This window comes from Coturnix japonica, chromosome 3, assembly GCF_054131305.1.
Source record: "Coturnix japonica strain WE chromosome 3, WE-NBRP24, whole genome shotgun sequence".
Taxonomy (NCBI): domain Eukaryota; kingdom Metazoa; phylum Chordata; class Aves; order Galliformes; family Phasianidae; genus Coturnix; species Coturnix japonica.
In genome coordinates this window covers 53,604,127-53,628,601 of record NC_140665.1, presented here as the reverse complement: position 1 = coordinate 53,628,601, position 24,475 = coordinate 53,604,127, and the positions used below count along the sequence as shown (strand labels likewise).

The window sequence follows — 24,475 nt, the reverse complement described above, 5'->3', positions numbered from 1 at the left end:
GTTCAAAAGAGTGTTGCACACTCTTCTGGGATCTAGTCATCTATCACTAATCCTAAACTAGATTGAAACATGACCATTCTTGTCATAATAAGAGAGTTACCTTAAATGCTCTTTTCCCAGCCGTGGCCTATTATATTGCTGAAAAGAACACAAGTATTAAAAAGAAAGAAAATCTCTTTATTTCATGAATCTTGTTTGCTCTAGTTTCTGTTTGCATTACTTGTTAAAAAACATGGTATCCAGCAGTGATAACCACTCAGACTAGAAAACTGCCAGATGTGATTAAATGAGATTTGCCAAGTTCCAACTTGAGTTGGAAAAACTGGAGTTTTTCCACTCATGGCTTTTCCTCTTACGTAACAGCAAACAGATGCAGCTTTTAACTCCATGTGGCTCCGTTGTCAATGGCATCAGTCAACTCAGCACCATTTGTACTTTAACAATTTTAATTCATAAGCCAGTCCTGATCACTGTAATAATGAGCAATATTCTCATTCTCTTCACAAAAGAAACATTAGTCTGCTCGCTGGGGGCTGCTACTGGTGCAGATGTGGCTTTGGCTGGAGTGAAGCAGCTGCCAGTGGCACCCATGGAAATCCTCAGGCATCCTCACTTCTTGGATCTGGGAGCTCTGGAAAGGTCATTGATTCTCAGGATAACTTTGGGCTGGTTTGCTGCCTTCCCATCTGTAGGCTTGAGTCTCAGTGGTGCTGGAAAGGAAGAGACAACTTGTGCAGAGACCTATCATCTTGCAAGATTAGGCACTTTGTGAATGTGAAGATCACTAAATCCCAGTGCCTGCTGCAGACTTTTGATTTTAGTAGGATGGAGCAATGTGAATAAATATATTCTGGAGACAACATTTTATAGGCCATTGAAGTATGCAAAATTTCAAATATTTACTGAATACTGGGGGTAAACTATTTTGGAATGGGTTAGTATAGACTGTTGAAGTCCACTTGGCGGCTCAGTAAGTATCAGACAGTTCTCAGTGAAACATCACACCTGTCAACACAACAAGTATCATATTTAATCTGACTGTCTGTGCTACCAGATTCTCCATATGACAGCATTTTCTTCATCTGAAATTTTGGATGGGCTTTTTTCCCATTTTTGCATAGCACTGGAATAAACCACTCAGTGTGTGTTTGAACTCTTCTGTATTTACATTTCCATTTTTCATAAATGTCCCTGATTGCATCAGTTCATAAGTTTTTATGGCTTGCAGTCAGCTACTATTTAGTCTACATGCTGCCCTGCAAGCTCTCTGGGTATCTGTTCCCTACCAGACAGGATCAAATTCCTTAGCTGTGATCCAGGTCTGTGCATGTGTGTGTGTTTGTTCTAGTTTTGCCTCCAAGAGATATCAAATGCACTTTTCTCCTTCTCTGATTGCAGTTCATCTGATCCCTTCTTTCCTCTTCTTGCATTATCTAATTGCACCTTGAACCAAGATTTGAATTTTCATTCATTATGTAAACTGTAGGTGGACACAGAACTCTTGGAACTATCTCCCAGCAGCCTTGGGGGCGACCGTCAGAAAACCTATTTAAATTACAATTAGGGAGATTATGGAATGAAAAGCTCCATTGTTTAAACTGTATGCAGTCATCCACTTAAATGGAAAGTGGTAAATGAGAGGCAGGCTGATTAATGTCCAGGCTGAGATGTATCACTACTCTCTAGCTGGCTTCAACATTTAATTTGTCATGTCCCCTAGGAAGTGCAAAACAGCAAAAGAATCAGTTTGTCAAATCACCTCAAGCTATTTTCTTCCCTCTGGGGCCCTGAAATGTGTCACTTTGTTGATTAATAATCACATTTCATTTTATAAAGGAAAGTGAAGGGCAACTCTCTGCTTAGTCATCATTTGCCACTCTGCAAGCCAAAAAGCTGCTTGCTAAAATCAGGCTGAAGCTAAATAACAGAGCGCATTTCTTCCACTTTGGCCTAGATGAACATGGCCTGTATTCACAGAGTTCAGCCATCCAAATGTGACAGGAGAAAGGCTGCTGATGGTTCATCTTGGAAAGAATGGACAGTCATGGCTCAAGGTGGCAAGATGCAGAGGACGATGGTAATGTTTAACATGGATGCCAGTACACTTCAGTTACCAGCAGGACAAGGCAGTAGAATTCTGGTTGGCACATGATTCCTCCAAGCCATTGGGAATGATGTGCCAATGCCCTGGGGATTACTTTCTCCTTCCATCCTTCTCTTCCTTTGCTATTTTTTCATAAATTCTTCATTACCTCATTGTGGAGAGCCTCCAGCTTTGTGGTTGCCTGTAGGTATTACTCCTGTAAGTATCAAAAAGAAGAGCACATGACTGTGCATGTGATGGTTTTGAGAGGAGGTTCTTCATGTTCGTCCTGGCATCCCAGTAACTACTTCACCCATAAAGTCTGAATTAGAGGATTGACCTACTTTATTTCCTTTTCCTTTAATTGTCAGGTATAATACTCTTATAAAGTCTCCTTCTGCCTCTGCCTACATGGACTTATGCCACATAGCAACTGGGCAAGATGGTTTATCATGAATGTCCATTACTCCACAAAGCTCAGTGCCCTTCAGATCATGTCTGCAGGTTTCCTTCTATAGAAACCAGCATGCAGGGGGAGGACACATTTGTCATGGCATGACAGGAACTGGGACATATACCTGGGTATGAGGGCTGGAAAGTGTTTGTATGTTCTCCAGATTCAAGTATATGCCTTTGGTACATGCTGAGGGTTTGACTGCCCTGTGTCATATCTCTGTTCAGGTTCATTGTGTTGTGGTAAAGAGATCAGATTTTTGTCAAGGTTTTGTCATGGTTTTTAATCAGAACTTCATTTCTATTTGCACACACACACACTTTCTCGCACCAGAAAATTTCACTTGCTGTTGCAGCATCGGACAGAAATCAAATCTAAGAGGAAACGTAGTAAATGTTTTTATCTTTGTTGTCATCAGAGTTAACACTTGAAATAAATATGGCATATTTTTACAACCTTAGGTGTGAATGGCATTTCTCTAAGCAGCAAGTCAGCTAAAGTGAGATTCTTTAAAAATTATGTCAGCAAGTGACTGCAGACAGGCAGTAGTCCCAAAAGATGATGAGTACCAATGTGACTTGGGAAATGTGAGCTCCTCTAAGCATGTGTTTAAGTGTTCCTGATGAACAAGTTGAATACATGAAAGGCAAGGCATGAAGAGCAGCAGAAAGCTTTGGTACACCAATAATATCAGTAACAAGGATGAAAACAGTAAAAGCACACAGACAACTGCTTGGCTGATTTTCCCGTTCCACTCAATAGGAAAGTTCTTGCCAGCTCAAATGGTGCAGGAGAAAGTCTGTAATGCTCACATTTCACATTGATTGCTAAATTGACTTTTGCTCTGTCCTCTTATTGAATGGATGATTTGTTTGCAATGTGGCACAAAGAAATTTAAACAACTGAACAGGCACCACTTAGAATTTTCTGCTCTTCCTTCCTCCTCTGTTGTCCTTGATAACAATCGCTAGCCTCATGGGATTATTTTCTTGGTGAATAAATAAATAACTGATGTGTTGGAATCAGGTAATAGTTCTTGGATCAATTGTAAGCACTGATGGCACTTGTTTCTACAGGACATAACACAATAGATTCATTGTCCACACTGATGTATAAACACCCTCTCTCTGCACATTGTGTCAAAGAGGAAAACAAAACAAAATGGGGTGTATTGTGTATGTACAAATCTAATCATTCCAGGCTACCAAGTTTAAAAATGCTTTTCATCTAGATGAAATAAAAACAACATGAACAATACACCCCCAAATTCTATTCAAATCATTTAAGGCTTCTTATTTGTACCTTCTCTTCTCTATTTTAACTCCAGTAAACCTAGGCAACGTTTATTTTAACTCCTGCTCTGATAAACACCACATCCCATGTCTGCCAGTCAAAATCTCAAAGCAGTTTGCAAGCTTCTGTGATCTTCTAAGTCATATACAGGGGCCAGGGGATGCAAGTTCAGAAGAGGAAGGGTTGCAAAGGTATAAGCATGAAAACAAGCCAGAGGAAAAAAAAACATCTCACTGTGATTTTTCTCCTTTAAATATATCCCTCTAGTTTCCTCATACAGTAATCGTTTTGCATTCTTCAATAGTCTAAGAAGAAATGTACAGCACCCTAAAGCTTTGCTGCAGTATAAGAATAATGGCTGCAGAGGTAGAGCACAATAGATGACTGGATGCAGTACCAAATCCCACTCAGTAATCATCCTTAGCCATTCAGTCAAGAGTATCATGCTTTTCAGAGGAGTGAAACACATTCTGTATGGCCTTAATTTAATAACTTTCTTATTCATAATTTACATCTGATACTTCACTTTGCTTAACTTATATTTGATTTGGCAGAAGTTGATTGATAAGACTTGTTATATTTCATATCACCCAAATTTTTTGTAGATCTGAAGGCCAGCCAGGATCATTAGATGGGCTGATTTGGGATACCTAGTCCTGGCCCTGAAAAATAACATTTCTAAGTACCCACAGAGCTGCAAGGAAAACCATGTGTCACAGAAAGCATCAGTGTGTCTGTGATGGCTGCAGGTGGGAGATGGCTTTGTTTCACAAGCTGACTCCCTTTGCCAGACAAAGCTGGGCTGAGACTTGGCAGCAGGTGTCCAGGCAGTCTCTCCTGTGCTATGCTCATAGAGGCAGGTGGCCTCACCCCAGCCAGTAAGCTCAGGGTGGCCTTTTTTCACCTGGCAGACCTGTGTGTAACACAGACAGACTTCGTTCTTATAAAGGAGGAGATATAATACTGCAAGAGTTTTGGCAAATATGTTCAGTGCCAAATGTAATCAATTCTTTTAATATTGTTCATTGATTTTTCTTCTTAATTTTTCCCAGAAGAAACAATAAAAATGAGCTTATCGGAAGCAACACCATTTGATACACTTTGTGTCACATTAGGAAAACACATGGTTCTGAATTATTTGGAAAGAAAGCATGAATATTCCTGTAACAGTTGCATGAAGCAAAAGTAAAATACAAGAGACTCATATGTTGGTTAACTGTTCAAAACTTTCTGGCCATGATACTCTTTTAAGATAAGCAATGAAATCTAGCTTGGCTCAGTCCATCTGAAAGATAGACCTAAGTTTTATGGCTTTTTCTGCTCCCAAAGCTGCAAGTAACATTTATTTTAGACTCATTAGGAGAAAACTATTATTTTCCAGTTACTTTTCAGTCTACTCTGAAATTTGTTTGAATTTTTACCAAGTTTTCCTTTTCTCTGTGGAGACTGGTTGCCTCCATCCACTTGAAGAATGGGTCTTAGATACTCTCTTGGAGAGTGAGAAATGAGTCAGTACTTCAAAAACGAAACAGAAAATATAAGAACAAACAAATGTGAAACCTCATCCCATTGCAATTTTCTTAACCTATAAAACTACAGCTGTTTCAATTTGTGAAACCTAGTAATTTCTCCTGCACCTGTCAAACCTGCCTGGCATTTCAATAAATTGCTCCGCATGTTGTTTTTCCTCATATTTTAACATACCTCGAGAAATATGGTTTTCAAACGGGGTAAGTACAGACAAAAAGCAGTTAGTCTGAGTAAAGAGACATTTTCAAACTACTAGTCATAAACAGCCATTCATATGTATTAAAGAAATAAAAGTTCTTTAGTGAAAAATGTAGTAACAGATGTAAACCAGACACATTTGAGAAGTATGGAAACAAGGAAAGTTTTCTTACTGCTGTTTATGTTATTTCCCCTTCTTAGCTTAGTGTTTTTCCACAGTCACACTTGCATGCACAAGAAATGTCTTTCCCAGCACTTTTATTCTTTGTGGTCTTCATCTTGTGAGAAAATTATTTCCATAAAGACCTTTGTTTTAGAAACACAGCCTGAAGTGTAAGTCACCAACAGTGACTCATCAGCTTGAGGGCTGGTGTCTCCCACATGCGAAGGTTGTTAGTTTTGGGAAGACTGTGAGTGAAGCAGCTTGTTTTGAGTCTCATTCCACATGATTGGTTGTATGTGGGTTTTCTTTTGCCTAGTTCTTAAAAAAAAAAAAAAAAAAAAAAAAAAAGAAAAGAAAGAAAGAAAAATAAAAAGTGAAGTCACTTCAGGCAAAAGCCACTAACCCATTTTTCCTCTTAGGAAGTCAAATTTTGTCAGGGTTTGAGGCTGATCCAGTTAATCAATAACCGTGACATCAAGGAGAGGTACCTACCGGGTTACCTCCACTGGTAGGTGGATGTATATGATTTCAGTTCATTTTGTAGACCATTTTTCAGGACTCTAAGTTGCCAATGTAAATTATTATGTGAAGGAATAAGTGGAATAGTGAAAGAAGTACCATTTTGCTTAAGTAATTACCTTCATTTAAAGCAAATAGAAACTGAATACGGGAAGTAAGAGGAAGTACCTCAGACAGACATGGTAGCCAGGCTTTTAAATGGACTGAATAATTTTTCTAGTAATGTGACCGTGAAATAAGGGAATTCAGACCACAGCCTAACATTGTAGGGCTGGCCAGTGACTCCTTTGCCAAAGAGAACATTTTCTAAAGTAGTAATTGCACCAAACACTTGGCTCCTTCCAGCGCCTGCAACTCTCACATCTCATTGGGAATGTGGGGAGCCTGGGTGCCTGGCATAACTCTGTCCAACTAACCTGGTAGGGCCAGTAGATTACCTTTTAGGTGGCATACCTATGACAGAGAAACCTAGCACATATGTCGGTATCTCACATTAATGCATAGATCTCAAAGACATTTGGGTCTTGAAGCTGCTGAGGTTTTCTAAAGCTCACACAAGTTCCTCCAATAACTTCATACAGCGTAGATCTAGGCTGGATTCTCCATCAGCCTGCAGTGAAGGAGAAACAGGCTAATAAACTGGGAAGGTCCAGCTGGGAGAAATTTGGTGAAAAAGAAAAGATTTATTTATATACCTAACTTCTGGAGAACTGCCAGAGTACTTGAAACTAAACAGAGAACCTCTTAAGGCTCTTGTCATATCTAATTACAGTTCTTTCAGGCTTTGCATACACTGAATAATTGGGGATGGAATGAACAATTTCTCCATAGCTCAGATCTTTTTTTTCCACTTTAATATTTTTAAATTAATTTCAAATACAGAAGGAAAGAATTAATTTAGGCAAGATGTCCTAGAGTAGTCACCTTGGCTCCCTTATCACTGTACTTAGAAATGCAGAACAAAAGAAGAAAAGCCATGGAAAATAAACTTCTGAGTCTGAAATCAGATTTGTTCCTCTCACAGAGGATCAGAGTACATATGAGGAAACTGTGAGCTCAAGAAGAAATGTGCCCTAATGGAATCTTCTGACAACATAAATCAAATCTCACAGTATCCTTATCAAAAACATGGATCTTCCATCTCCTCCAAGTTCATTGTAACTCCTAATATGCACTAGAGAGGTTCTGTCAACGCAGGAGCTATAAGAGAAGTGTCAGGGCCAAGGTAATGAATGGAGACTCCAAGTTCCTTCTTGAGGCCTGCATTTCTTCTTGGCTCTCCATCTCTCAGGGGGCATGGCAGCAACAGAGGCCTTGAGCCAGTGGATGATTGTACCTAATGTGCTGCATGAAATTTTACACCTAAAATAACCACAGTAAAAGAGATTCTAAGAAAAATGTATGGATCCCTTTTTGATTCATCTCAGTGTGCTCAGAAACAGCACCATCCATGTTGTGGCAACAGAATTCATCATTTCATGAGGCAGGAAAAAAAGTGAGAATAAACCAGCATATGTATATATATGCATGTATGTACATACATATCTATGCATGCTATGTGTTAACGTGCATGTACATACACTGTTAGGTCAAGATCTTGGATCCCATTGTAAAATCCAGTTAGTTTTTTTTTTTTTTTCTTGTTTGTTTGTTTGTTTGTTTTGTTTGTTTGATTTTATTTATTTATTGTCCAGAAATAGTTTGTGAAGGAAGTGCAGAAAAATTTCTGCGAGTCTAACTGAGGAACTTCAGTAGAATAGCACAAAGGATGCTATTTAGTTGCCTCAATGGGGCCCAAGAGGTGAGTCTATACCAAAACTAGCAGACATGTTCCCAGTTTGCCATATACTTTGAATGGTCAGTATGTCATTGGATGGTAGAAAAGATACCTTGTTCTGTATATATATACCTAGAAAAGTGATACCCGGAGATGCTGTGCCTAACTACCTCAACGCAGCCAAGAATTTGGTTGCAGTGATGACTGGTCTAGACTAATGACAAGGCATCAGAAAGGTCTTTTCTTCCCCACCAGGTAAAGATATATTCTGTAAAATCCATTTGTTTCAATAAGCTGGTTGTGTCATCTGAAGTAGAGCCAGGAAGAATGAACCAGAACTGGGATAAAGACAAAGGAGTATCTGTGGAAAACCTTATCTATGGATGGATTAAAAACCCTGTTGTTAGAGAGGCAATGGAAATAGTGATGTTGTTTGAGTCTCTGAAAATGCCATGAAACTGCCAAACCTTTGAAGCAGTACAAATGACAAAGATCTTACCACACATTCCCTTTGCAGTACTCAGTATGTAAAGGAGTCTAGTCAGTCCATGCCAGATCTTATGGGCCTGGTGACCAATGAACACCTCTGGCTGAAGGCTATACCTTTAGGATGCAAATCTATAGAACTCTTAAGCACTGAGCCATGTTTAGGTTCATCTGTTTTAGGTTTAGGTTAGACATTAGGAGGAAGTTTTTCACACAGAGGGTGGTGACACACTGGAACAGGTTGACCAAGGAGATTGCAGATGCCCCATCCCTGGAGGCATTCAAGGCCAGGCTGGATGTGGCTCTGGGCAGCCTTCTCTGGTGAGTGGTGGCTCTACCTATTGCATGGGTGATGAAACCAGATGATCATTGTGTCCCTTTTCAACCCAGACTATCTTATGATTCTATGGTCATTCTACAATCTGAATATCTGATATATTTTTGTTGATTTCATGAACCTTTTTCCAATATGAAATCAGATCTCATTTGTGTGATTACATATTCTTGTGGAACATGGAGATACCACTTTATTTGAGGATCAGAAATGATGTTTTGAGTGCTGTGCTCTGTATGACTATCACCATGATTATTTTTATCATTATAATAATCTATGTAACATTTAATTTCAAGTATTCTTACAAAGAAACAATATAAGGCAATTTTACAAGTGTTCAAACAAGAAATGAATCACAGTTTGTAAGCACTAGCTGCAAGTTAGATGTTCCTAATACTGGGCATTCTCCCAAATGTATAACATCAGCATCAGCATAGCCGTTAACTTTATTATAGGTTTTTATATCACAGGCTGTCCTCCTCCAACATTACTTTCCATTATCTTTTCTTAAGATGTCTTATAACTCTTCTTTGCGTCACAGCCCAGCAGTTAGTCAGAAAGGCTTTACACACAGAATTCCCACAGTGATTTTGTTCACATAGTATAGAGGTTTTGTCCAACACTGCAATCAGAAAAGATGAGATTACAATCTCTGTTCTGATAAGGAGAACTCCTTTAATTTGTTCTTTTAGAAATGAGGAATCTAAAGTTCTGCATGAATCAGAGTATGTCAGATGATGACACTATTTTTCAAAATGTCATTTCTTTTGAAGGGAGAAATAAATTATTATTAATCAGATTCAAACCCACTTACAGCTAAACACGTTAAAGTTTAGCAGTCTTTCATCATACAAATGCAGGAATCTTTAAGTAGAACAAAAGATACTTTAAATGGGAAGCAGAACTTCAAGCCAGGTTTGAGATGTATTTTTGGATGAGGTTGTTGCAATACATCTACAAGTTGTATTGCTGACCTGCAGTTCAAGCATTTGTAATAATAATCTATTTTACTTGCTTCTGCCACACTCCTGAGGACCTTTAGCCCCCAGAAAAAAAGCAGACTTTGTAAGAACTGACAGAAGCAAGTTAAGTTAGACTAGCAAATATCAAATATAAACAGACCAAGAAGTAAAATATATCTTTCCCGTCTGTCATTGCCAAAAAACAACTCTCTCCATATCAGCCATATAAAAATCATTTTTATAGCAACAGTAGTCTGTGATTTTCTCTGTATTATATGCGTTCATGAAGCCTCTACTAAGATTCAAACCTGACAGCTTTGATCTGTGTAGAAACTCAATCTCTTTTTCTTTTCCTCAAAGAGCTTACAATCTGGGCAGGTGATCAAAGGATGCCTACTTGGATAACTGAGGTGACCTCTCAGCATCAAACAATAGATCAGTGAGAGTGAGAAGCCTGTTCTCCCTAGTCTGATCTCTTTAGCACCCAGAATTGGTAAAAAGTGGCCCCTTAAAAATGCCATCATCTAAGAAAGATGCAGCCTCCTGAGGTGCTGGCATCATGCTGTTGTGAATGGATAAGAGCAGAACCTTTGTGTAACATGGGACCTGGGGCATCTCCCAGCACCAGGTCATGTCTCTAGGCAGCTGGCAGCAGCACAGTGTAGGCAGACTCCTCCCTTTTCTTTTTAGGGTCTCTGAATGTTTTGAGGGATGTTTGGATGTGCAGTATTTAGTTGGTAGACACTTTCATTCATAGGTGTAGTCCTCAGGAACTTTTCAGAAAGTGACTGAGCTCCCACTGCACGCTTTTTACATATTCAAACATATGCAACCCAGAAAAGCACAAGCAATTATGTTGGAGCATCTGAACAAATAATCCCTTGGCAAATGAACTGTGTTTTTGACAGCATGCACTGCTTCTAGTTGGGAAGTAAAACTGGGTTACATTGTTGACTGTATGCATCTTAGAATTGTCTACCCATACCTTATCTACAATAAAAAGATGCAGGCCCTGCCCCTGTACACAGCGCACCATCTGTGCTTCTGATGCTACACAGAAGTTTACATACTGGGGGGCTGCCTGTGGAAGACATGAGAGGACTGAAATAAGCAATGTGTTATAGAGAACAGCATGCCCTGTTTTGGGCTGTCACCTCTTCAGCCATTTCCTGATACATCAGAGTATGGGAACAGGCTTTCGCCATGCTGAAAGACGCTTATAATGCAAACACGCCTTGAAACTCTTGACTTTGTAGGGAAGCATCTATGTTCGTCATGCATTTTTCTTCATCATTCAGCTCATTAAGAGAATGGGCACATTCTTAATGAGCTGAATGGACTAGAAGTAATAGCTTTTCAAACTTACCACTGTATTTTACCACATTCTGTTGCCACTCTCATATGAGCAAGACTGCGTCAACTGGTAAGAAGGCATTTCTTAACATTAGAAAAAAGTACGTTATTTTGGTGCTTGTCTCATTAAGCTGCTTACAGCTCCCCAGCTCCCAGTCAAAGTTTACCCTACCAGACTTTCACTGCTGTCATTTCAAGAAAAGGAGATGTCTTTTTTTTTTTTTTTTTTTTTTTTTTCTAGTAGGGATTAGAGTAGATCAGGAAAGAGCAGTAATTTCTGTCCTGTATAACACCTCACCTAATTGATGGTGTTATCTACTTCCTTTTTACCCACATATTTATGAAATGTGAATGATTTTTCTACCTCATCAGTATATTTTGAGACTTGGTTAATTGTCTGCAGGCTGATTTGGAAACTTGTCAATGCTGTGTCTTCAAAAGACATTAAAATGTATTGATCTCAGAGTTGTTCACTGTGTTTATTTTTTAGCCATCAATATTTAGTAATCTTTTTGGAAAAACAATTGTTGTAAATAACATCCACAGGAAATTATTTCCTGATAGCATGTCATTTAAGAAAAAAGCCACCTGTGTTATCAATTTGATTTTGCAGGCTTATTTCATGCATTTAGTTCTTGTATGTTTTCCTGTTGCATTAGCATGTCCGTTCATGTATTTTTCTGCAGATTGTTGCTCTCCTTCCATTTTACCCTCCCCTCCCTTAGCCAAATTGTTAAAAGGATATACTCTTTCCCCTTACTTTCAATTCTCTGATTTCTTTCTCTACAGACATAACCTTTGATCTCTCCCAAGCCTGTAACCTTCATTAAACCACGTCTTTAAAGTACTTTGTGTATTACTCTGAATTCTTAGTGCTTCTTGGCCCCTGGATATCATATTTATTACTCTCCCCATTTGGCAGAGGAACAACATTGATTTTTCAGAAGATATTTTGCTCTCTCAGTAGCTCACTTTGCATCAGCTCTTTCCAGAGAGCCAAGGGTGTCCAGAAACTTTTGCACTGCTATTCTTGCTGGCAATTTCATGTGTCGCAATGTTTTTCAGACAGTTTGGATGTTCAGACTGAAGTTAAATGATACAGAGGGTGCTGAGTTGAGTTATGATAGCAATGATACCACTGTGTTTGGGGTAGGATTGCTCTAAGAATTTAACTCCAGATGCTATGACCTTTAAATTAGTGCTAATATGAACTTGGCAGAACAGTCAGAGATCTCATGGCTGGTCCTTCCCCAGACAGAGGGCATGACTATGAAATACTCTGAAGGCAATGAAGAGAATCAAAAATCAGGTTCAAGCAATATCTAATCTGATCTTGTAAGGAACGATCCAGAGCAGACCGTAAGAGAAACCTACCTCCCCACTGCTACTTCATTAGTGATGGTGGATAATGAGACTAAATATGGCAGAATAGCTGCGAGTGAATCTGGAAAAATCCAGACAGATCCTGAAATTTAAAAAAGAGAGGAAAAAAGACTTGAACTCAGACAAATCTCAAGATAAATTCTTTGCTCTATGTGTTCTGGGAGGATTATGGTATACAGCATGGGAGAAAAAGCCTAAGGAGACTATGTGTAAAGACATAAAACTTACCACATCTGAAGAAAAAGCAAATCTCTAAGAGTTTGATAGAAAACATAATAAAATGCAACATACATTTGTCAGTATGCCAGACTTGCCTGGTGCCTTACTTTGAAGACGGAAATGTAGATACTCTAACCCACATAGTCTTCAGTAATTCAGGTAGATAGTGAAAACACATGGGAATTAATTATTTAAAATGTAAAACAAGAGAGCTTTTACAATAAAAAATATTGAGAAAGGAATTAGCAAAGTGCACTGAAAAGAGGAAAGCTAGTACTGAGCTGGGTTTGACACAAAATGTAGGCTTGTGATTTTAATTTTGCCAGTGACCCGTATGCTCAGCAGAAGAGGACAAGGGTGAGAGGACATGAATGAGATGGAGGTTAGAAATGTGCAGAGACAGCAAAAAATGTATAAATGAACAGTTTGTAACTCAAAAGAAATTTGATTACTAGCAGGATTACTAGCGCAACGACACATCATCAGTAGGGTAAAACTAACCTGTCTCACGACGGTCTAATCCCAGTTCACATTCCCTATTAGTATTTCCCTACAGACCAGGAAATACGACAGCTTCTTTTGCCTGTTAGGGTGGCCAGGGAGTGGAAAGTTTACCTTAAGTGTCTAAAAGGTGATGGCTTATTTAGACTAACTAGATACAACTGGGTGAAGAAATGTCTGCTCTCCAAAAACCCACCTGTGGTCACACATATGAGGAAAGAAGAGCTATTTAATTTGTTGTTACTTTTTCTTGGCACAAGAGATAATTGGAATAAGTTGGACATGTGTAAATTTAGACTGAAAATGAGAGAATTTCTACCTTTTCAGATGGGATAATTTTCGAAAAAGTAAGAGATATATGGTCAATTTCAAGCAGCAGCTCAATCAATTTGTGACGGAGATTATGAGACATGTTTAGCAATGAGAAAAAGAGACCAAACTTAGACAGAAGTTTTCCTCTAGTCCTGCATTTTAGGAAAGGGAAAGAAAGGGGGTATTCTAACATAATTCCATCATCCTACATTTTTTCTTTCTTTCTTTCGAATTCATTTTTGTTTATGGAAATGGCACTTGGGAGTGCCTACAGCTTTAGCTGGTACCAATCATGGATGCTCAGCACCCCTCCATACAGAAGAAATGGGACGGGAAAGAAGTCTGCAGTTCAGCACAACTCTGTCTCACTTGCAGTAAGCCAGGATTCCTGTCTTTAGAAATCAACTTCAAAATGTGCATACTTGTATGACACTGGACCACATAGCAAAGAAGAACTGCAGTCATCCCTTATAAACCTGGCATTTTCCTGAGGTACAGTCAGCTTCAGATCTCATTTATTTTCTTCTTGGTAAGATCCCAATTACTCTAAAAAAAAAATAGCTCCAGTTCTGAAATGGACTTGTAGACCCATTAAAGTGGCAGAGCAGACAATAGCCCCTACAGCACAATCTACCAGAAGGAGGAGGTCAGTTGGAAATACTGATTTCAGGGGTTATCTTTGTCACTAAATTACTGTAATCCTAAAAATGGTATTCAGGTAATTCTGCAGTCCTCTCAGCAGCTCCTTGCCTTGAGCTTTAATGCAGGCAGAGCTGTCATCTTCATGCACAATAATGTTTATGAGTTAGTCTTTTCAGCATGTATATGGAGTAAGCTCCTGGTGTGCAGTGACATAAAATATCCACCAAGAAAGAAGGATATGGTTTCCCCAAACTACAGATTTGTAAAAGCTGCATAGAAACAAGATAGGGATTTTCTCTTCCTTCTTTGTGAGCTCACTTTAGCTTGACCTAAATTGCTAATTAATGCAAATTTTCTCAGTGAAAAAGGATTATGGATACTCTCCCTTATCAGGTTTCAGACAAGCAAATCCTTAATCTGTGCAATAAACTTCCTCTCTGAGACATTCCCCATCATTTTTTATCTGCTTCTTTTTTCTTCATTTTATGGAAGACTGCTATTTCATTTCCCATTTATCAGTCATTTATCTTCTTCCCATCCTGAATAAATTTGTATTTGCTCTTGGTCCGGACAGAAGAGGACAACGAATTTCCAGGCTCACTGAGGTTACCATATCATCAGCTAGTATTTAAGTGGCACAGGCAGTTCATTATTCATCATTCATCCCAGATTAACCATTCTGTTGTGTTGTAGAAAATGGTATTTTATTTCAAGACGAGTGAAGTCATATGTTGCAAAATGTTATCAGTAAGGTTTATAAGGGAGGCAAATGCCACAGAAGAAGGCAGTGCAAATACCACAAACCCTGCTTCCCAAAACCATTTGGCAGGGAAAGCAGCAGGTACCAATGAAAGGTCCCTCTACTCTGAGATAGTCCTGTTGGCTGACCAGCAATACTGTGTTTGCAAGTTTATCCAGTTCTCAAAATAAACCCAGTTCTGTTGGCAATCCTGTGTAGTTCTGGAGGGTGAGACCTCTGAGCCCCTCAAATGAGAAAGACATATCTTCTGCCAGTTAACAAAACCTTTTAATTGAACTTTGGGAAAATCAAAATGCATCTAGTATAAGAGAGACACACCAACAATTTGTTACTAATGCAAGTTAGTGGGGAATTTCTATTGGAATTCAGTATCAACATCAGCGGGCAGGATAAGGGATGGCAGCAGAGCAGAAGTCCTCACAGTGAAGGTAATTCTTTGCTATGAGATGATAATGCATTCTAATCTTTCAGTATTGTCAGATAGAGATACTTATATGCCATGACCCAAAATGATGTGAACACTTGCTTTTCAGAAATTACCATAATTAAGGTAATTTTGGATTCTCTCTTTCTGCCTACAAATGCCCCTCCTTCTTCTCCCCTATTCTCTTTTTAGATTTCTGTCATCACCAATTAAAAAATAGTATTTAACTAAATATCATATTTATCTTAGTCACACTGAATTATTTTACCTCTTGCAGCCAAAAAAACCCCACAGGCATTGTCAGTCATTTGATTTGATTTTAAACATTGTAGATTCTAAGTGCATGGGACCCATACCTACTTGGTTCACTTCTGCCAGCAGTGAGTGCTATGAGTTATTCTGCAAAACTAACAGTTTCTACTTTTTATTTCATCTGTGGGCTGCCCTTTAATTTCAGCCTTTCCTTCCTGTTCTCCAACCTCCAGATGTGATTAGCCCATACCCTGAATCATCTGACACAACAGGCAGTGTCCCAGAGGGTCAGTGCTTTGTCATCAGAGAATATGCCAGGCTTAAAAAAAAATCTAGATCTCAAATTCAAGTCAATATGAATGCACTTTCAGCCTAGCCTAAGTCCACAGAGCTCTGTCAGTCCTTTCTGCACTCTTGGTCAGAGCAATATAGAGGATTGCAATTTAATGAAAAACATTAGGAAAATGGAAAAAAACAAAGGTAAATCTAGCACGTTCTTCATTTAAAATAAAATAAAAATCTGAGTTGAAAAAATAGCAACATTTCCCACAATTTAGGGTGTCCTAATCTAAATTGACAGACTTAGAATTAGACTACAAATGTGGACTTTTCTAGGCGAAAGACACTATTACTTTAAACTGGAGCTATTGGGGTCCCAGCTCTTGTTTCACTAAAGATCATGCTGGTGATCTGAGGGAAGCCTATCATAACAAAAACATCCACATGAGAAATCTGCTTCTGGGTTCCAGATATTACCAAGTACAGTGGGAATAACAATACTTCATCCCTGCAGTCAGATCTGCTGAGCTGCCCAGGGCAAGGCCTGCCTCTCACTGAGAGTAGAGGATGTATCCAGTAAGTTGATGGTGTCAGTTATGGCTCTCAGATTCTCTATGGTGCAAGTGTCAAACAACAAACAACCTCACATGCTAGATTCAAATCTAGAAACGTAGCAGCTGTACTTCTGTAGACACAGGGATCTGGTGGTTCTTCAGACAGAGTCCAGAACATTGGTAAGGAACTGAACCTATTGGATCATATAAATCATATCATCATATAAACAAGAGGGGGAATGGCTGTATACGAGGGTGGATAGTGATAGGACAAGGGGTAATGGTTTTAAACTGAGATGGGGGAGGTTTAGGTTAGAGATTAGGAGGAAGTTTTTCACACAGAGGGTGGTGACACACTAGAACAGGTTGCCCAAGGAGGTTGTGGATGCCCCATACCTGGAGACATTCAAGGCCAGGCTGGATGTGGCTCTGGGCAGCCTGGTCTGGTGGTTGGTGATCCTGCATATAGAAGGGGGGTTGAAACTAGATGGTCATTGTGGTCCTTTTCCACCCAGGCCATTCTATGATTCTATGGTTCTATGATTCTATGATTCTATGATTCTATGATAGCTGTCTTAAACCACCTTGCCCCAAACTCCCAGTAATTAAAATCACTATGTAACTCATCCAGCAAACAAAATATATGTTAGTGGAAGCCAGTAACCCTTTATGAACATGTAGCTCTTCTTGCTTGTAAATGTTTCAAGCACTGATGTAAGAACAATGTGGTCAATACCTGAATGCTTGATTTTTTAGAAGGGAGATAACGGGAGTAAGAGAAATGTCAGTGAACGTATGCATCTATTGACAGAAATGTATAGAGAGGGAATTTCCTTCAGTTGTGTCTGTAAATTGGTTTTACTGAGTTCATCCATCTTTGTCACAACATCAAGAAGGCAACATCTGACAACAATAAGAACATTCAGAATTGAAAAACAGCTATTTTCTCCTGATCCACTGTCCAGGACAGTTCCTGTATTCTTGTTTCTTCAAATACAACTACAGCTAACAATCTTTTCCAATGAGAAATTCACTCAACACTAGTATAGCTTTGAAAACAAAACTAATCAAAACTAAACTATCTTCCCTGATTCTAGAAAAAAACTATAACGAGGTGCCCAGAGATAACTTATCTTAGCTCTATACAGAGATAGAAGACAACTGACTGTGATTAGCTCAGTACATGAACTGCAAGCTATTTTGCTTTCTCTTTAAGGATACATTTCTCTTTAAACACTTGGGCATTTTTTGTGAGTTTAGCATCAAACATACATGTACCAAGGATTATATAGTTACATGAGAAGTTACCTGAGAAAAGAACCATTAATATGGACTGACTGCGAGTGGTGCCTGAATTGTTTCTGTGAGTCTTAAAGAAACCCCCTTGGAAACTACAAACAAATTTCATCAAAGACTGTACTTTTTAATTCTCTGAGTGGCCCTACTAGTATTTTGCATGGGAACCCTAAGATCTGGCATCTCAGTGCCCAGAAAGGGCTGACTTCGGCTTTTAGATAGTAGTCAGTGAGGGCTTTACTCTCTTTGCCTGAAGGATTAAATGGACTGACCATATTCTTGGAATAAGGAAGAGAGAGAATGAATGAGAATGAATGAATGAATGAGTGAATGAGTGAATGGAGCAGCTTATCTGCTTCTACTCCAGCCTATTTAAATACAGGGTTCTTGTTTTAATCATTCAGGAAATCCTTTCCATAGAGAAGTCTTTGCTACCAATCTCTTTCCGATGCTTTGCTTTTCCTCTGTGTCTGCACAGGCATATTCTGAATACCTGTCCTGCTGCCACATGGAAACGACTTTGTTGCTCAGGTTAAATGGAGAGCGTGTTTGACTCTAAAAGTGTTGTGAAAACAGAAATGTTTTAACTAAAGTGATAAGGTAGAGCAATGCATGCATATTACTTTAAGAGAACTGGCAGTCAAACCGAATACATAGTAGACTTCTCTAAATCCTGACATATTTGGTTAAACTAAAAGATGTAATAGAAAACAAAATCCAGGTGTACCTCCCTCTAATCCTTTTTTCATGTGTTAATTACAATTGCAGGCAAATGACAGGCTGTGGAATATTTTGCTGAGCTCACAAACACCTCTTTGTTCTTTTCCCTCACTGTGAGATGATGAATGGAAGTGGGTAATGCTGCACTTCAGGCAAGTGAATGAAAGGTGTGGAGGGAGTCATACCCCTAGGTGCATGTGGAGGAGGCAGAGCGCAAGACAAGCTGCAACAGACCTGCACTCTGATTTGTATTGTATTATCCAACTCTGAATAGCCAGCGCTTGTATTGCGTCAAGCCCTGTGGTCAGCCCTGATTGAGAAATACATTCCTCAGCACCGAGTGCTTACGTAATGCCTTTTGGACCCTGTCCCCATCTCCAGCTCCCTTTTACCCCTCAGCGTTATTGTCCTTGGTGTTTCATTGACCTGCCCATGCAACAAGCTCCGTGTATATGAGACTGGCATTAAAATACCATCTCTCCTCAGTGACTTTTACAGGAACCAAAATAACTGCAACAATAAAAAGAAAGTGAAAAGAAACAATAAAAGGAAAATCTTACCCTCTTTTTAAAGAACTGAAAGGCTGAGCACTTCTTGACTGGAAATCCATTCATGTCTTTGTTGACCATTTTCCACAATGAAGGGTGCACAGTGATAGATCCAGGGTGACACTTCCTTAGTGCATCCGCTTTCCTCTGTATCCCTTCAGTTAATAAAGACAGAGCAGGACGGGAGCCTTACCGGCACAGCTTGGGCAGCTGCCCTTTACACATTCAGCTTGCTGCACCAGCTACTGCAGCAGCAGCAGTGAGTAGCAGCTTTTCCAAGCCTTCAGTTGCAGCAGGCTATTCGCTTTGTAGAAATGTCCTTTAAATACACACACTCCTAGAAAAGCCAGTGACAGCTTTCACATCCCGGGCAGCAGATCTGAGGCTGAGTGAGTCTCACACAAACCTGGATCCTTCCATCTGGCTGGTGCTATTGGTACCACATGCTCCATAAGCAGCAAGGCTACTGGGCTCGATTTGCTATTCCTCTTCTCCAGGTGATGTGATTCACTGCTGTTCGAGATGAGAGCTGGTTTTGATTGTGCAAATTCCAGTGGGAGCTGCTGTTCAGCAACAGCAGGGAGAGAGAGAGAGAGAGAAAGAGGGAGGGAGAGAGAGATGCACTGTCAGACCAGCTGAGCACAAATAACCATACAAAGGATAGGAGGAAGGCTCAGAGAAAGAAGTGCTGAAAGGCAGTGTGTTTCCCTTGGGGGAGTGACAACGATAGGCTCTCATTTTATATATAGACAGTCTTTGAGTGAAAAGAGAGATAGGTCAGTCATTATTTTTTTCTTCCTTTCAATTTGCTTTTTTTCTTTTTTTTTTTTCTTTTTTTTCTTCTATGTTGCTCTTGTTGCAATGATTGAAACTGTGGTACTCTGGAAAAAAGCCTATCCAATGATCAATGCAACACTGGCTTATGTGACAGGACATACTGTAGACAGGGAAGCGTTGGAGCTTCATTGTGAAGTTCAATGAGCTTAAAGAAAGCCAGCAGTTCCCGTAAAGTACAATTACCACATCTGATGCAGATAAATGTAAAGCAAGCAGGCACACACAAATTTGTTCAGATATTTCTCCTTATTCTGCCCTAGATTCAGAGATATATAGCATTTAAATACAGAAGAACTCTTTCATTACAGGAAGATAGGGCTGAAAGAAATATTGAAAAGACACCTTGTCTAGCCTCCCATTTATTAAATTTTCACCAAACCCAATGATTCCAATAGCATGTGTTTAACTAAACTGTTAAATATCATTTAATTATGTTGTCTTTTACAACAGGGTCTGGAAAATAAAATAGAGGCTTCTTCACTTCCTCTTGCCTTCTGTTCCAGATTAATAAACCTCAGATTCAAGAAAAGACCTTACCTTTAATATTAAACCAGTTTCTGGTTCTAGCTTTAGCTTTCTCCTCAGCCTTTCTCTGTAAGTCAGCCCTACTGTACAGAGATTTTCCCCCTCATCTAAGGATACTGCCTACTGTAAATTGGTTACTTGTCAAGTGTCTGTATGATGAGGTAAATAAACTGAGCATTTTGCATTTTTCAGTGGAATAGGTTTTCATGAGTCCTTGGGCATATTCTGTCACTCTTCTCTGCTCCTTTCATTTCTTTTTCTTTTCATAAAATCCTAGAAAAATAAGATCACCTAAGCTGTGTATCCCTACATCAGTACAGGTTTTTTCTTATTACATTTACAGGTGAAACTATGAACTGACTGCTATTGTCACCAGTGTGTCTATTTCACAGAAAATCCCAGTGTTTCTCTGGTCTGAGTACCTGAGACCCTATGTCACAATGCTTGCAGGATATGACCTATTTTCAAGCCAGCATCATGCAGGATATATTTCCTTATTTAGTACTTCTAGCCTTTGTTCATTATTTGCAAACAATTTTTCTGCACTACTATTACACTTGGAATTTCTTGAGGAAACAGTTATCTTAGAGTCATGTTATTTTTTCAAAAGTCCCTTTCCCTTTTTCTTTTTTCCTTTTTCCTTCTTTCTTTTTTCAATTTTTCCTTTTTACCCTTTTTCTTTTCTTTTTCCTTTTTCTTTTTTCCTTTTTTTTTTCTTCTTCCCTTCCCTTCCCTTCCCTTCCCTTCCCTTCCCTTCCCTTCCCTTCCCTTCCCTTCCCTTCCCTTCCCTTCCCTTCCCTTCCCCTCCCCTTTGCCTTCCCTTCCCTTCCCCTCCCCTTTGCCTTCCCCTCTCTCCCCTCCCCCAGGCCCCATTCCTCTTTCCTTGCCACCAGGATGAAAATTCTAGTTTGCCTTCCCCTCCCTCCCCTCCCCCAGGCCCCATTCCTCTTTCCTTGCCACCAGGATGAAAATTCTAGTCAAAATTACAAGGACAATACAAGAACATAGAACACTGCCACAGATCAGAATTCAGAGCAGTTCCCTGGAAAGCAACAAGTTCAAGGTCCAAGTCACAAAAAAGACATAATTTTGCACTTTGGTGCCCTTAATGAACTGTCCAAAGCAGTGAGCTGAAGAGCCAAAATCTTGTCAGAATTGTTCTGCTTTGGAAAACTAGTAAAATAGTCACTGGAGCAAGGAGAAAAGGAATTTTCCACTCTGCCCCTTTGTCTGCAGCTAATGTATTTTACCAAGCAGCAGTTCAGCTCAGCTTCTGAAACCTGACCAGCAGTTCAGTTACCAGAGACATGCTAAAGGGTTTTCAGATAGTCTGGAATTCTCAACACATCTCAATGAGAGCTTCCTGAACCAAGCACCCCTTACACCCAGTCACTAGCAATCTGGGAAAAATCTTTCCATTAATCCTTCCCTGTGCCTTAAAGCTGTCAGGCCTATATTTCTGTGCGTATAGATAGAGAAGTAGATGATAATGAATTTTTACCAGTGGCATCTCCCAGTGCTTTCTTCAGAGAATGATGTGCTTTGTCGGCTAATCTGATTGCATATTTGATTGCATAATAGGAAACTTTTGTTCAGAAAAGGCTTTCACTTGGGTTAACCATCCAGCTTGCTGTGCACGTACATTTATTTTTGAGATCTTTGATCTATTCAGCCACGGCTTTGATCTGTCTCTCATCCTGAGATATTTCTCCTGAGGGCTCAGTGCAATCTCCTCTTTTACAAAAGCATTTCTGATGCCTCTATCTTCTCTGTTAGATTCCCAAACTACTGGCTGAAATGTCCTTCTCCTCCCCCCTTCCAGGCCTGAAGGTAGTGCTGACTGCCCTTGTGAATATATCTCTTGGGTCCTGGTGTCAGGGCCTTGGCCTCCAGATCCTTTTTGCAATTTATTTTATTTGGGCGTTGGCCTATTTTCAACTGGACAAGTTATGCACTTAAGCTTGTTTCCATTCGAAGAAATAATAATAAACTGTCTTCAAAGTAGCCTGATAGTTTTGAAGTACTGTGGGAGATGTTTTTGGAGGCAGGTGCATTCGTGCTTGGGGAATGCATCATGTAAAGCCCTCTTGGCCTCTCTAGGATATCAGCATTATTATAAGATTTCTTGCAGGCTGAAATCCTTTTGGCAATGTAACCTCGAGGGATTTTATTTGACAGATTCTTTTACCACAGTATCAGAAGTGTGACTCAGTGGCTGCAGAGCTTATGTCTAGCATGAGAAGGCAAAAGTCTGAATGAGGAGCAGAAGTTACCCCACACATCTATTCTTCCACCAGTAGACAAAGATTTAAAGTCAGAAAGATTTTCCTGAGAAAAAGTGCCAAAATCATGGCTTTGTAATTATATCTGAAATAAGCATAAAACTCCATGTTCAGTGCATTTAACTACAATCAAAAAGCATAAAAATTGAGTAGGAAAATAAGAATCTGAGCCAAGCCAACCCCCTCAGTGGTGCTTTATTGTGACTGCCATGAAATACCAAAGGCTTTCATCAGCTTGGTGACCTGCCAGATGTACTAGGCACTTTAAACAAGTCCTACAGGTACTTCGTGCTTTAACGGACTTTAGTGGTTTCCATTAAACTGTCATATACTCACCCAATGATAAAATAAGTTTTTTATTAGTGCAGTCAGGAAAGAAATGCAGAAATTTTCTAGTGCTAAAAATTTGGAGAGCTGAACAGCATACAGTAATATTTAAATATCTGCGAGGCAGCCTCTTGGGAGATCGTATAAGTTCTTTCACTGCAGATCTTCCTGAAGGAGTACTATAAATGTAGAGTAACACAGAATGCAGAGGAGAAAAGGCACGGACCAGAACTGCTCTGCTGGGCCTTTTACAAACGCAGCATCCTAGTAATTGTCCTTGCCTTTAAACACAAGCGCAATATAACAGGTGGTAAATCAGGCCAGGATAAATCAGGGAACAAGTAAATCATACTGATAAATTTGAAGTAGCAGCTTAAATCTTCTCTCCTGGCCTAAGAATTTTCAAGTCTTAGGTCTTCAATATCACAGCCCTTGGTGTACTTTCAAAGCTGCCCACATCCCTGGCATGGGGCAAAAATATGTTGCAAACCATTTATAGCATCCTATCAGCAATGAGTTCTTACATAGCCACTCAGTGGGCGCACCTTCCCTGCCCTCTCCTCCCTTGCAGTCAGGAAAAGTAGGCATTTTCTAGCAACTACAGTTCTGACATTTGATCCAACAATTATTGACACAGCTTGTTTCATGGAGTATCATTTTAACAACGCAGAGCAGAGAAAAATTGAACAGGGAAGAATGAGCATTTGACCCTTCCAGTCTTTATTCAGTCTTCAGAAATGGGGCTACGCTTTGGAATTGTTCTCAAAACTAGAAGTGTATCCACACTTGGGGTTTCAGCCATGTCATTTTCTTTTGGGGTATTTCTGGGGCTCTTCTCAGTGCTGGCCAAGATTTGTGGTGTTCAAACTTGGTTTCATTTGGGGAAAAATTAGAACATAATATAACCATAAGAAAGCTATGGTATTTTTCTGAGGCAAAATAACACCCACACTGTTGTAGGAAGATGGAAGGAAGAGGGTAGGGGAATTTCCTCAGCCATAAGAAATGACAAAGGAAGGTTTCTCTGAAAAGTGCTGTCTAGAAATTTGACATGGCCAGAGCAGCAGGCTGGCCACTGTAAGCGCTCCAGCCCTTCCCCAGTAGAACTGACTGACTACACCAGTCTTCTGCAGCCTGTGGTGGCTGATTAGAAAAGGAAACCTAACTGATCCCCAGCAGGTCAAACTTCTTAAAAGTGGCTTACAGCAAATGTGGTTTTTTTTGTTGTTGTTGTTTTTTTCCTTTCTTTTCCACATATAATATCAAAAGCAATCTTAGGGTGTGATAGTTTAAAATCCTTCCAGCCCTGTGAGCAATTGTTCCATATTTCATAGGTGAGCCGAAATCTCTGAGTTGTACATAGTTCTCATTTCTAGCCCACAGACAGCTGGAGAAATAAAACAATTCCTCAGGAAGAAAACATCCATCTACATCCTATAAGGCCACAAAACAATCACCAGAA

The 24,475-nt window shown here is 39.6% G+C and overlaps 1 protein-coding gene across 1 annotated transcript in view; it reads right to left on the bottom strand.

Moving 5' to 3' along the window:
* The window catches only part of SGK1 (serum/glucocorticoid regulated kinase 1), a 69,596-nt gene extending 49,839 nt beyond the window's left edge, over nucleotides 1-19,757 (bottom strand). Inside the window, exon 1 of the mRNA XM_015858450.3 lies at nucleotides 19,055-19,757. Coding sequence (XP_015713936.2) covers nucleotides 19,055-19,123 — 69 coding nt within the window. The 5' untranslated portion in view covers nucleotides 19,124-19,757. The remainder of the gene's footprint in view (nucleotides 1-19,054) is intronic.
* Between the last annotated feature and the right edge of the window lie 4,718 nt (nucleotides 19,758-24,475).